Source organism: Gavia stellata, chromosome 16 (assembly GCF_030936135.1).
Source record: "Gavia stellata isolate bGavSte3 chromosome 16, bGavSte3.hap2, whole genome shotgun sequence".
Taxonomy (NCBI): Eukaryota; Metazoa; Chordata; class Aves; order Gaviiformes; family Gaviidae; genus Gavia; species Gavia stellata.
Genome location: NC_082609.1, coordinates 16,948,147 through 16,961,087, shown reverse-complemented (window position 1 = coordinate 16,961,087; position 12,941 = coordinate 16,948,147). Strand labels below are relative to the sequence as shown.

General features: G+C 42.7%; 1 protein-coding gene across 1 annotated transcript in view; it reads right to left on the bottom strand.

The window, feature by feature from the left end:
- WWC1 (WW and C2 domain containing 1) overlaps nucleotides 1-12,941 on the bottom strand; it is a 73,744-nt gene that overhangs the window by 9,942 nt on the left and 50,861 nt on the right. Inside the window, exons 9-13 of the mRNA XM_059825230.1 lie at nucleotides 11,348-11,590; nucleotides 9,779-9,868; nucleotides 6,844-7,382; nucleotides 2,585-2,693; nucleotides 814-894 (exon numbers count right to left, since the gene is read on the bottom strand). Coding sequence (XP_059681213.1) covers nucleotides 814-894; nucleotides 2,585-2,693; nucleotides 6,844-7,382; nucleotides 9,779-9,868; nucleotides 11,348-11,590 — 1,062 coding nt within the window. The remainder of the gene's footprint in view (nucleotides 1-813; nucleotides 895-2,584; nucleotides 2,694-6,843; nucleotides 7,383-9,778; nucleotides 9,869-11,347; nucleotides 11,591-12,941) is intronic.

Here is a 12,941-nt window from a genome sequence, read left to right as displayed (position 1 = left end):
AGACAAAACTACAATGGGACCATGGCTTGCCTATAGTTTAAAACAAAACCAGTTTTTTATTACATGAAGTTTTGCTACCAGAACATCCAGAATTTAGAACAGTCCAGAACATCCAGAACTTAGGAATTCAGATACAATGGACTACAGATTTGACCTAACACACGTTGCTTTTCCCGGGGTCTAGCTAAATTGCTGTATTGTAACTAAAACCTTTTGAAAGGCCTTATATAATGACTGTAATATAAAAAAGTTACAAGTAGAAATACTTGAAGTGCAACAGTGAAGATGTTATGGGCAACCATCGTTTTACCGTTGATGGCCATAACAAGAGAGTTTTGAGCTACTTATTTTTCCTCAAATCCTAAACAATCTTCCACTAAGTCATTTAAGGAAGATGCCTCTGTGCCTGCCTTCCTATGCTTTCTCCACTACTTGTGGGACTCAGGTTTGGTCCATGATTATGATTGCCGTTTACTCTCAGCAGTTTTTCCCCCCACAAGCTGCACGCTAAAGGAGCCTGCGAGCCAGCAAAAGCCTTTCTCCAGCCCAGCATTGTCCGTGCTCCTATTGCTAGTTTGCACCCTCATACCACACTATCACCAGTTGACTTCCACTGACATGAAAGAGGATAACTGGGCCAAGAACCTCCTAGAGTTGAATGTAATTCTCAGTTACAGTAATAGAGGGCATTAGCTAGTTAATACTAATACAACAGGATAAACAGGGTAAGAAAACAGAAAGCACTATCTTTTAAGTCCCATTTATTATTCTTTCCATTTGAAGGAAAACCCAATAAAAATGTGTAGTGCTTACCTCATTGCAATTTGCACTTTAGCTGTCCCAGCTGCTTCTGTATCATCACTGTCAAACACGATCACTTCTGACAAACATGGTCTGAAAGAAATCAAAGACAATTAAGGACTCAATTTCCTGCTTGTTGAAGTGCTAGCATTTAGGTGATACAAGATCTTTTCCCTTCCATTCAGGGGTTGGCTATACGGATTTTGTAAAATTAGCAGCTAAAAGAAAGCCCATTTAAAGAATAAGTGCAATCATCCTTAGAGGTATGTATTACAGTGCCTATCAGCAGAAAGTCATATGCCTTTCCCCTTCACTGCCAAAAAAAGCCACACAAAAGACTGTGCAAAAATAAGGTGGGGTAGGGGATTTTTAAAGGGTTCCCTTGACTGGATTTTAGTAAAGACAGCTGACTGCCCAGCAACAGGAATAAGACTTAAAAAATGCAATCCTGTTCTGCACCATGACAGCAAAAATTCTCAAGTTCAGTTAGATTTAAGTCATGCCTCTGTTTCTTTAAGAAATCAAACTTCCCTAAGCACATTAAAAGTGACAGAGTACACTGACTGGTTTTCCTTGAAACAGCTTCCTCCATCATTTTCCTCCCAATGTACTCCTCCTCCAAAGTTTTATGTACTGGAAGTCCCCAAAACTACATTCATTGTCTAATTGCCTCAGAGGCTATGCTGTAGCACATTAAAACAGATTTGCATTCTTCTCTTCTAAGTATTTTCCGTATTACTTAGCACTCTCTTGTATTTCATTACATTTCAGCTACAGAGGACAAACGTATTGCTCATTCTACCCTCACCATTTATTATAGGCATCAAAATGATACTGTAGTCATTACAAAGGTTGGTAAGGCAACAACGCAAAGAACATTAAGTAACATCAGACGTGCGAGTGTGCATGGGATGCCTTCTGTAATTGTCACACATTACCCTCCTCCCCTCTCCACAGAGCTCCCTATCCCGTTGAGGGGACACAAGGGCCCTAAGACAACCAACTCTCTGACTGCCTGGCTTGTGCCCATGAGGTCTACTTTACAGAAGCATTGCACATTCTTGTCAAAGTGAATTGTGCTGTAAACATAACGAATTACTCATTTATCTAGAGAATTAATGAAAATAATGAATGAATGGGGGGGATACGAGATGATCAATTTTTCACCATGATCAATTTTTTCATCCATGTTAGATGCAGCCAAACAAGGTATCAATAAGATCAGTACCTTCCAGTGAACTTTTTGTCCACCCACTCCAGATAGCTTTAGAAAGCAGAAACCCAGCAAGAGCAGTGACGCCCAGCTTCCAGCTATAAGCTATGCACTTAGGGGGAGAAGTCCTGCAGCACTCGGGAACTGCATCGCAGCACGTACACATCCATGAGGCAGTTCAAGGTGCTTCTGCTATCTTCCTTAAACATCCCAAAGTCCTCTCACGCTGACTGAGGGCTGTCATTGACACCAGAATGGCTGACTGACCGGATGGCTCCGCTACCCCTGTCAAGGCAGCAGGCAAAGCTTACCAGCACCTTCACAAACAGACCAGCTGTTCAAACAGTTCTCTGTGAGCTTGCTTTCAGCTACTTCTATTATGGGAAGCATGGGTCTTTTTGATAATCAAATTCAACCTGCTCGAAGTTTTTTCAGAAGTATTAAGAAATCTGAGATTGAGAACTTTAGCCACCAAATTACAAAAAAGATCATAACCAGCATTATTGCAGCTGACTCCTGTGTGCAAAGCTGAGTCATTGGCTTCTTCCCAGAGAGAGATCTGATGTCTACCTTTGCACAGACGCCTCATACACCCCGCTATCTCCAGCAACAGATTCATCAGACACTGCAGCTGACACACACGCCACCTTCAGTGCCGTCCCTCCAGCTGTATTTATACCTATCAGAAAAGCACAGAGGAAAATCAAAAACAGGTGTTAATGAAAACAAACTGTCTGGATCAGGAGCAGCTTTTTTCTTAACCTCCCCCTGAATTGCATTTTTTCCCCACCCAAGTATTGTTAAGCAACAGCACGTTTCTGGAAACAGAGAGGACACAGGTAGGGCGGGCTGTGCTCAACAGCCACCGCCAAGTTAGTGCTTCAGGAACGTGCCCGCCTGCCCTGGACAACCAGAGGAACAGCCTACGTGGTGGAGGTGAGAGCAGGGCTTCATTGCACAGTCAATGCGCATTCCATACTTGGGTCCTGCAGTAGCGTACCCACAGGCTGAGGTTACGCACCGGTTGTACTAAGTGGGTTACAACTGGCCACCCCTGGCACCTCCGTGGGTGCAGGTCCTCTCAGGCAACGCGAGGAGAGACTTTCAAAGCCCCTGAAGGGCAGGGAGGTACCCAAGACAAGACAGGCAATGTGCAGAAGCAGCAAAACTTGTGAATTCCAGTGAAGTTATAAATATGAACCAATAAAAAAGCTTCTACTGCAAGTCTGGTCCTAGCTACCCAGAGAGCAGCAGCGAGGCGAACGCTACTGCCTAAGCTCTGGCCATGTATGGGTTATGCTGAGGGGTATATCCCACCTGGAGAGCTTATACGAAAAGTTTAGTTTCAAGGAGGGGAAACAGCAAAAAAAAAAAAGTACACCCGCCTACCCCTGAACCCAAAAGGTTGACATACACAGGACAGAAGATGGGTCCAGAAAGATCAGGTTAACCGGCTAAACATGGAGAGAAAGAGAGATTATAGGACTCAAAGTAGCAGCCACATGCAGGGATGCAGGGAAAAGGAGACAGGGAAGAGAAACTGGGGAAGTTGAAGCAAGGAGTTTTGCACAGAGGTGTTATCTCACTTAGATTTCTTCTGCTACAAAACAGGGAAAGAGATGCCCCAGAAACTTCTGTAAATTCTGCATCTTTTCACTTGAACCATCACATTTCTGCAGAAATATGCTTCAGCTGAGAGTCTGGAGAACTCTGTCTGCCAAGGTGGCTAACAAGGGCTGGGCTCTTGGCTCTCCCTCGCGGGCAGGGCTTTGAGGCACCTGCTCCGAGGGCGAGGACATGCCGCATTGTCACATTGGGAGCAGCTGTAACCCCATAGCAGACGGGTGGCAACACACTCCTCTCCAAGGGGCTTTCATCTTTCAGAGGTGGTCCCTCTTTCCCATAGCCTTAGGAAAGCACATGCCCCCAAACCAATATATGGTTTCCATCCCGTATTTTCTTTATTCCAAAGCGGTTTGTGGGGGTTTTTTTGCAGAGTCTCAAAGCCACGTTTAAAAAAACACTGGTGCAAAAAGCATGCAAGTTCAACACAGGGTTATGGAATAATATAAGAACTTGCTCGACAATCAACAGTAGAGGGTGCTACAGGTAATGCCAATACATTGAGTGCACGTGTGCAATTTGAGCCCACTTATCCATGTATTTTTTGACAACACCACTGAATGGTATTTTTCATCTTGGTATTCCCATGGAACTATTGGACATAAATAACTGTCCAGATCTTTTCCCCATAGGCCAAACCACATAAATAAAAGTTAGCATCTGTAACACAATATATCAGTCATTAACTCAAACCAATGGATCCATCTAATACTGGCATTCACAGTTTAATCCATCCTCCCTCCTGCGGTGTGCAAGGGCCTGGCCCCTGCTGCACTCCGCTTACCCTGGGCTATGCTGGAGGTATGTGGGCAGGGTCAGAACTACGTCTCTTCTTTCCGCAGTGCTGCTTTGTACGCCCCATTCCATGGTTTTAATATGAAAAGAATTTTTTCCCCACTGGCTGGCTTTCTAGATCAAGTTGTTTGAGTTTTACGCACCGCTCCCAGAAACGCCACTCCAGGAATCACCCCGCATGAGGCTTCCTTACCAGTAAGGACACCGCAGGTAAGACTCCAGCAGGCGCAACCTCTTTTTCTCCTTCAATTGCCAATGTCAGTTAGTCATTTCAACCCAGAAAGCCTTCATTTTTGACCACTTCACCAGAGCACATTGCGGCCAAGGGGGGCGAATACAGAGGGTGCGCAAAACCCAGCAAGGAAGTGAGTGTCTGTTTGTACAGTGGAATGCTAAAGTGTAAACCCAGATAAAGACAAACGGGTTCCCTGAAAAGGATTCCTCATGCAGCCATCCTTTTCCTTACTTTTTTTGCAAAGGACTTGGAATCTCAGCCCTGCAACTCTTATACACACACACTGAACCTGTAACTTTTTCATGTGGCTAATTACCGGAAAATTTGGGTTTTCTGTTTTAAGTCTCTAAAGAGGTATCACACTAACAGAAGTTTATGGAAGAGTTCAGAAACAACTCAACTCTCTTCCAAGCAGGCAGATAGCACTTCCTATGATTTTTCACCTTTTTTCCCCACTCATATAAAGAATTTAAACTTTGCTCTTCACTTCCTGCCGCTTCCCCTTCCATGGGCTCTCCTGGACACACCATGAGAAGGCCTTGCAGAACCATGTCGTGCACTGTCCTCACATCCGTGCCATTTCCTCAGGGAATGGCGGACTCTGCCAGATTCCAGGTTTTGCTGTTAGTTTCCCCTATATCGCTCAGGTATCACTCAGGTAAGAGAGGAAACCTTATTTCAGCCTCAAAGGTAGCAGGGACATTTTCTAACAGAAACAAAAAGCAAATCCCTCAGATATATACTATTCAGCTCTACTTACAGGAACACGTGAGCATGCTTTGCCCGTGAGGCCAAGTGCTGACCACCCCAGATCCAGCCACCGTGTTTCGGGCGTTACACCAAACCCCCCCCAAAATGCCTGAGGAGTAAAATCTCATCTCATTATTGCCCTGAAATAAACTACTTATGGTGATTATTTTGTCTGCTGACTGGCTAACAGTAATAATCACTTAATCTGCTTAACACCTGAGCTTTCACTTCAACAGCCTTGACAAATCTTGAAGAGCTAAAAAGGTTAAAACTAATCAGCACCCAGTTCTCATAAGAATAATTACTGTTTCCTACTCAAATGCATAATACCTTTTGCTTGTAGGAAAATGGTAGCTCAAAGGGGAGGAACTGCACGCATGTCTTTTATTGTATTTTAAATAGTATCAGGCTTCCTAATGCAGAAGGCAGCGATAACATGCTGCTAGTTCCCTTTATTCACATAGGCTGTCTTACAGTCCTATGAAAACCAGAAACAGACTGTACTGCTGGTTCATACGACTATAGCTTGCAAGTTTATGTCGCCGTTAAAGCTCTTCCTCACTGCAGTTACAACTCCAGTCATTTCACTCGTCTCCACTGGATTTAACCCAACTGCAATCGCAGGGGCTTCAGACAGGCCCTAGCACGAGTGCCCTCACTGCTGCCTCCTGCTTTCCAGCCACTTCAGCCCAGCCATCGTTCTAAAAAGGGATGAACCCTTCCGCCCACCAATAAGCCATACGCATGTATGAGAACATCCACTATCTCTAAATGTCTTATTTTATCATGCTCACAATCTAAACACGTTTTTGTTGCTAAGAGACCATCCCCCTCAAAACAGCAGAAATTCAAGTACAGCCTTGACATGTCTGCTCAGCTGAAGTTAATAAATTCATTGCCACTGATTTACTGGGAACCAGAGCAAGTCGTTGTGTATGCTGAGGAGGCAGGGAAGGATTTTTATTATCATTTGTTAACTATTAAACTAAATGCCTTTCCCAGTCTTCATCAAAAGCTTGGCCAAAAGGTTTGTGTCAGTATGGTATTACATGCCTCCCAATTTCAGGCCCAAAACACTAGATGACATTCTGAATAGTTAAGTGCCAAATTAAACCAGGCATCCCACCACAAGCATTTATATTTGTACATGAAATCCCTGTAATTTGTGTACACATGCATATAAGTACATTAAAAACACACCTAGATAGAGTCTTCTGTAAGACTCATCAGATCAGCAGTATTTTTGTGTACAAATTAAAATACCAACCCTTTCTCCCAAGCAAGGTAGAACACACAGTTGAATACACTTTTCAACACGAAGATATCAAGATGACTGACAGCTTTTGAAATACTTGCTTCTCAATGCTTTATAAACTATATTAAAAATAAATGCATGCATGTGCATGCAAATAGTTTGTTACCATACCTTGACCTAGATGTTTATCTCCTGCTTTAGGCTCTTCCAGTCTACAGTTGCCACTCCCAGTGTTTAGGGTGAGTTCTGAGAGATTTGTACTTATCTCTGCATCATCAAAATCCATATGGCTTGAAAAGGCATCACCAGTTAGGAGTGGGTCTATCACCAGTGGAGAGCAAGGTGGAGACGGAGAAGAGAGAGATGACCTTGGAGACAGAGATGTCATAGATTTTGGAGTACCAGACAACGATCTCAGAGCCTGTATGCGACTGGTGGTATCGGCTTTGTGAGTTTTCGCTACTTCGTCTTCGTGAATAGTGGTGATACAGCCTGACGGTCTAAATCCAGTGGCTCCTTCTAAGAGCAAGTCAAGCTTGTTTTGATAGTCCGAGTCCAACTGCTCCAACTGCTCCAGGTGCTCATAGTAGAGATCAGTGAAACTAGCTGAGGTGGATGAGTCCTGGCTGGAGGTGGCAAGAGATCCTCTACTAGATGCAAGAGAACCAGGGCTGCTGCTCGATGAGAGCGAAAGCATGCTGGTGGAGAGACTGAAGGAAACAAGTCAGAAAACCATTATACTGTATCTCCTGATTTCTCAGGAAAACACTGCAATGTCACCAAATCTCTAAGCCCACATGGTACATTGTGCTTTGTTAGCTCAGGCCATACACATTAGTCCCCAACACAATCCAGAACCACAGTCTACACAGTGGAAAAGTTGGGTGACTTTTCAATAAAAATAATAAAGTTTATACACAGTTTTCTACTCACCATATCAACCTCGTAAGAGTACTTGTTTAGCCACAACAACGCTAATGAATAGTTTCAAATCAATTAAAATTAGCGTCAACATTCTCCTCCCACATCTGCCTGAAAAAAAACCCTATAGTTCCTGTTAATCTCCAAAGCAAACCACAAAAACCAACCAGACCATGCAGTAAGATGAAGTTATGGCAACCAACTGTCTGTCCATATGGAAATTTTCTTCCATTTGCCTCAATCTTGGACCTCCAGCCAAAAGGCAATATCACAGCTGCCTGGAGCTGGCCCCCAGAGATCACAACAGCCAGCAGTTACCAGAAAACTGGCAGGATTTACCTACGTGAAAGACTGCTACATGGAATCCAGAGCCAGGAGAGCAAGGGAAAGAGTTAGGGCTGGGCTGTGAAATCAGTTCACACAAATTATTTATCCCTAGAGATCTAGTTTCAGAACATAACTGACAACAAAATTAATTTTAAGCAGGTGCTGAATAGAAGTCTGTTCAGACGAGAAAGCCCAGACACCACAGCACGCTCTTTTCTGCTCGGAAGACCCAACAAATCCTCCAATATCAACTAAAACATATACCATCCCTAGAAAAGCCATTTAAACCAACACCCCTGCTCCAGATATTAAATACCTTGCTCGTTACTGTTTAAAGACCCGTAACCCTCACTTCAGATATAGATTAGCTATTGAAAAATCTCTGCATATGTAAAAGTGGCTTAAGTTGCCCCACTGAAAAACAGTGAGGGTGTTAATAAGCCTAATAATCCCTTAATTATTATTTATGGGGTAAAAGCTAGAAGCTGCATTCGTATAATTATGCCCATGACCTTACGCAAAAAAGGCAAGTATGCAGAATTTAGTATAATTTTGGCACAACATGTCTTCTGCATTTGTATGACAGATGCGCCCTGCATCACAGTTCTTCAAAAAAGCTTTTGGGTGAAACATAACTGACAGACGATAAATGTTTTTGCATTTTGGCAGTATATATAGATCTGTTGAGGACTAATAAATTTACAGCTTTTCGGTGTATTTCACCATCAAAAGGGAGGGGGTTTTAGTTAATCTTTTCCCTATCAACAAATCGGGCTCAACTTAATTTTGTGCATACCTTTGAATGCCAGACATTTCACATTATGGGGTTAATAACAAATGCTTATTCTCGTGAAGGAGCATGCCAAGAACACTGGGCACATAGTTAGGAAGAAATTAGTTTCACATGCTTCTTGGTCACCTCAAAAGATCCCTAATCAGCTAGACGAAATGAAAATATGATGCATTTCCACTGCATAAGAGCATCACAGTTAGCTATTCTCCATGGTGGCTTATTTACATGTCAGTCTTGCACTATGATTTCTTTCCAGTCTTTTCCGTGTCATCTTCACAAAATGAAACAGAATCCAAGTGGAGCAGAAGCTACAAACAGAGTAAATTCAGTACACACTGATAGGAAAAACCTCAACAAAACAAAAACCCCACCAAACTCTCTTCCTAATCAAAAAGATAAAACCATAGTTTTAGCTAATGATGATTTGGCCTTACTGCCTGCAGTCATGCATTTGTCTGGAAACAGTAATCATATGCTCTTCCAGAACTGCAGCCTGAACAACCAGACCGCATTAGGAGTGCAGAAACGTTTCTACGTACTGTATGACCCACAACAGATTCAGGGATTTCTCAATACATTGTCTACATTGCAAGCAACAGCACACTTTGAATTAATCTAGAGCAATACTATCATGACACTCATACATTAACATGTAGTTGCATTACTAAGACTCACTTCACTTGCTGTGTGAGTGTTAAGCTGTCTTTAACATACTTTATTAACATAATACTTCAGTAATTCAAAATGAGTAAAAAAATCTCAGCTATCCTTAGTCACCTAAATGTTACATATCCAAAATAGAAGGGACTGTGGGAACTCCTTCTGTTGTCAGACAGAGGCACCACCACAGGGTTATTTATCCCATTCAAAAGCAACCATCTCAACTGAGTGGGACTTATAATCCTCGAGGCTTCTCTTTCCATTGACTATACAGGGGTCTTAGGTCACTGCTGTAACTGAAAGGCCTTTCAGACCTCTCAGTTGGGAGATGAAATTGTTAGCGGAGAAAGACATCTACACCACGTGCAGTTAAAGCACCTACAACTTCTGTAAAAGGTTACATACCTTTTCAGCTGAGTGTGCAACATTGCAACTAATCGTGTTGTTTCTTCCAGTTCTCGGACTAGCTGATTTCTTTTGCTATTCAACTTCAATCTAAGAGAAGATGGAAGAAAAAGATGAGCTAAAGTAGCTTTTACTATTTAAAATGAGGAGTAAAGGAAAATTCTATTTTTTCTACAAAATCCTACAAAGGTTGACAAGAATACACAGTATAACGTGGGACAGAATTTGGTCAAGATGCGTAGGTGTTGACCAACTTTCAACACTCTTAAAATGTGGAACTCAATCCTGAAAACATTTACAACAGGGAAAATAATTACACCTGATACTGTACAAGTTAATGTTTCTAGGATCACGCCTCAGAAAAAGTCCAGCAGATTTTGCTCGCTATACACTATTGTGTTCTTATACTTACTGTGCCAATAAAGGTGTAAATGCTTTCATTTGCTTTCAGTAAGGCCCACGGATGACTAAGGTTTATGTGATTTAGTTATTAATCATCTCATTATGGCTTTACACGAATTATGAACTTTAGCAACATCTCAGTTTTATTTCACACCTGAATTGGTTTGAGACACAAACATGTGCACATGGGTGCTCATCCTCTAATTTAACAGGCCTTCAGACAAGAAATCCTTCTCCAGAAACATGCTCTTCCTTTGGCACACTAGAACAGGACCATCACAAATAAAAAGTGCTCATCTTAAGGCAAGACCAGAAACATTTGCCAAACCACAGATATTTCAGGCTGGTAAAAGTCCTGCAGCTGAAACATGTGAGATGCCTACAATTTTTCCAGCATGATAAAACCATGAAAAGACTATGTAGAAAATTGGTGTAGCCTGGACACTGAGCGTGTAGAAGAAATGAAAATATAGAGCCTCAGAGAGAGTGAATGCAACATGCCTATTCTATATATATTCAAGAGACTGCAGCTAAAAGTAACATTGCCATAGCCTACATTAATACATGCAGATTGTAAAGCGCTTGTGGGCAATGCCTAATGCAGTATTCATCCTCACTGTACATTCCCATGAGATCTCCCTCAGCAACACAAGTAAAATTAGGGAGGATAGTTGGCATTTTTTTCAGCTAGTTCAGATTCACAGGATATTCCACGCAACTCCCACAGCCCTGTCAAATACTAGTTCCTACAGGAATCACATATAAGGATGCTCAGAACAAACAACAAATTTAAAAAATTTAAAATTCCATCTGTTGACATTTACCAAGCTCCAGACTGCACAGCAACTGTAGAAGCTGCTGCGAGGAGCTGGCTGCATACAGAAACATTATAGTACACTAACATTATACTGGGCTATTTTGAGCATTTCTTACATTCTCATAGAGGATCCATTTGCAGGAACAACAAACAACCCTTCCCCACTTGGGGAGTAAGACTTGAAGGCAGTTTCTTTTGGGAGATGATTTCAGAAACCTTATAAGTAGAAACGGTCGTCTTGAAGATCTGAGGGCACACGGCTATCAGCATTCAGCCAGGGGATGTTGCTGCTTGCTCCCGATGACCTCTTGTCCAACAAGGCAAGCTGTGTCCTATGCCCAGTAACCTACCTCTCAGTTAGAGCTTTGCTCTGAGTGTCTCTAGCAGCCTGAAGGTCTTCCTCTAGGCGTCTTCTCTCCGTCTCCAGTCGCTCCACCTCTCCTCGAGTCCATTTTCTGGGGCTAATAAACCGCATTTCTTTTAAAAGCTCCTCCTTCTCATTAATTAATATTAGACGATCCCGCTCAGAGTCCAGCACGCCAGGCCAAGCCTCGCTGTCAAGCTTAGCCAGTTGTATTTTCAGGTTTGCTATTCTGCAGCAAAAAGAAAGCAGTTATTCCATGAGGAGTGTCTGAGCTGCGGCTCCACAGACACACAAAGGTGAACCACGACCAACCACATCTTCCGTTCCCCTGAAGGCGGCTCTCGAGCTCAGGGGCAACTACCCTCACCCTCATACCCTCCTTACCAGGGCACTGTCAAGTGATGGCACTACCAGGAGGCTGACATGCAGAATGGGATTTTAATTCAGGTTTGCTCCCAATGGTGCGCTAAGTCTCTAGCTAACCTGCAGTGTCCACCAGTCAGGGAATAGTATAACAGAAATTCTGGATCTCAGAAAAAGCTGTCAGATATACTACAGGGTGTTTCATATGCCTTACAGCTAATGACCTCACAGTACTTGGTGTGGAGAGTATCATGCGGTAAATATCTGATCTTTAATCAGTTTTATAAAAAAGAACTGTATACTCTCCGTATACGATTCAGACAGGCTGATAAAGATCAGCGGTTACTCAAAAGTTCAGAAACTAATTTTGTCTTTACAATGAGGAAGTTAATCATACGCATGCTGCTACTGGAAGAATCCAGCTATTGACTCAACACTAAGCATTTGGGACACGTTAAAGAGCTAGGCTACTTCTGCTGCAACGTGCACCTGAGGATGTGAAGAGATGAAGAGGCAATAGGATCCTACCTACATCCAGAGCCACTGATTTGCATGAAATTTAAAGTCTGTTTTCATTAGAGGTAGCATTCCAGATTTCAGTTTGAAGTCTGTATCACTAATCCTTCAGCACGTTATCTCAAGCAGGAAGATGACTACTAAAAGCAACAGCAATACAGGTCTCAAATTTAGCAAGAGCTTTGATTGACCACAGAGGATAGCACAGCTCGTGGCAGGTAAGGAGGCTGCTCATTCCAACTATCTGCCCATTCCCGATTTCCCAAGTATCTGAGCTGCTCATCAGTTAGCTCCACAAATGATCAACTTTGCAGTGCAACATAGAGAGGGAAGCAAAAAACCAGCAGCAGGCCAGGACACAGAACCAAGGGCAGTAATGTCAATCTTCCCAAAGGAAGCTGTCTCCTTTGGACTCACTGACCTACAACTCTTTATGACCTGACAGGGTGATCACAGTAGTTTGGTGGGAAACAATAGTACAGCTGAAGTTGAATAAGAGTTACCAAAGACTTGCATTTCTGGAACTTGCACAACCAAAAATGATTGAGTGGGGAGCAGGGAATGGGGAGGGCAGAATGGGCCGGGGTGGAGAAACTACAAAAGCTTAGAAAGCAAACAAGGAGGAAAAGTATCTTGCAATATAAGGCAAGATATTTGCAAAAATAATTCACCTGACTGAAGACCAGAAAGCCAAGGCATAC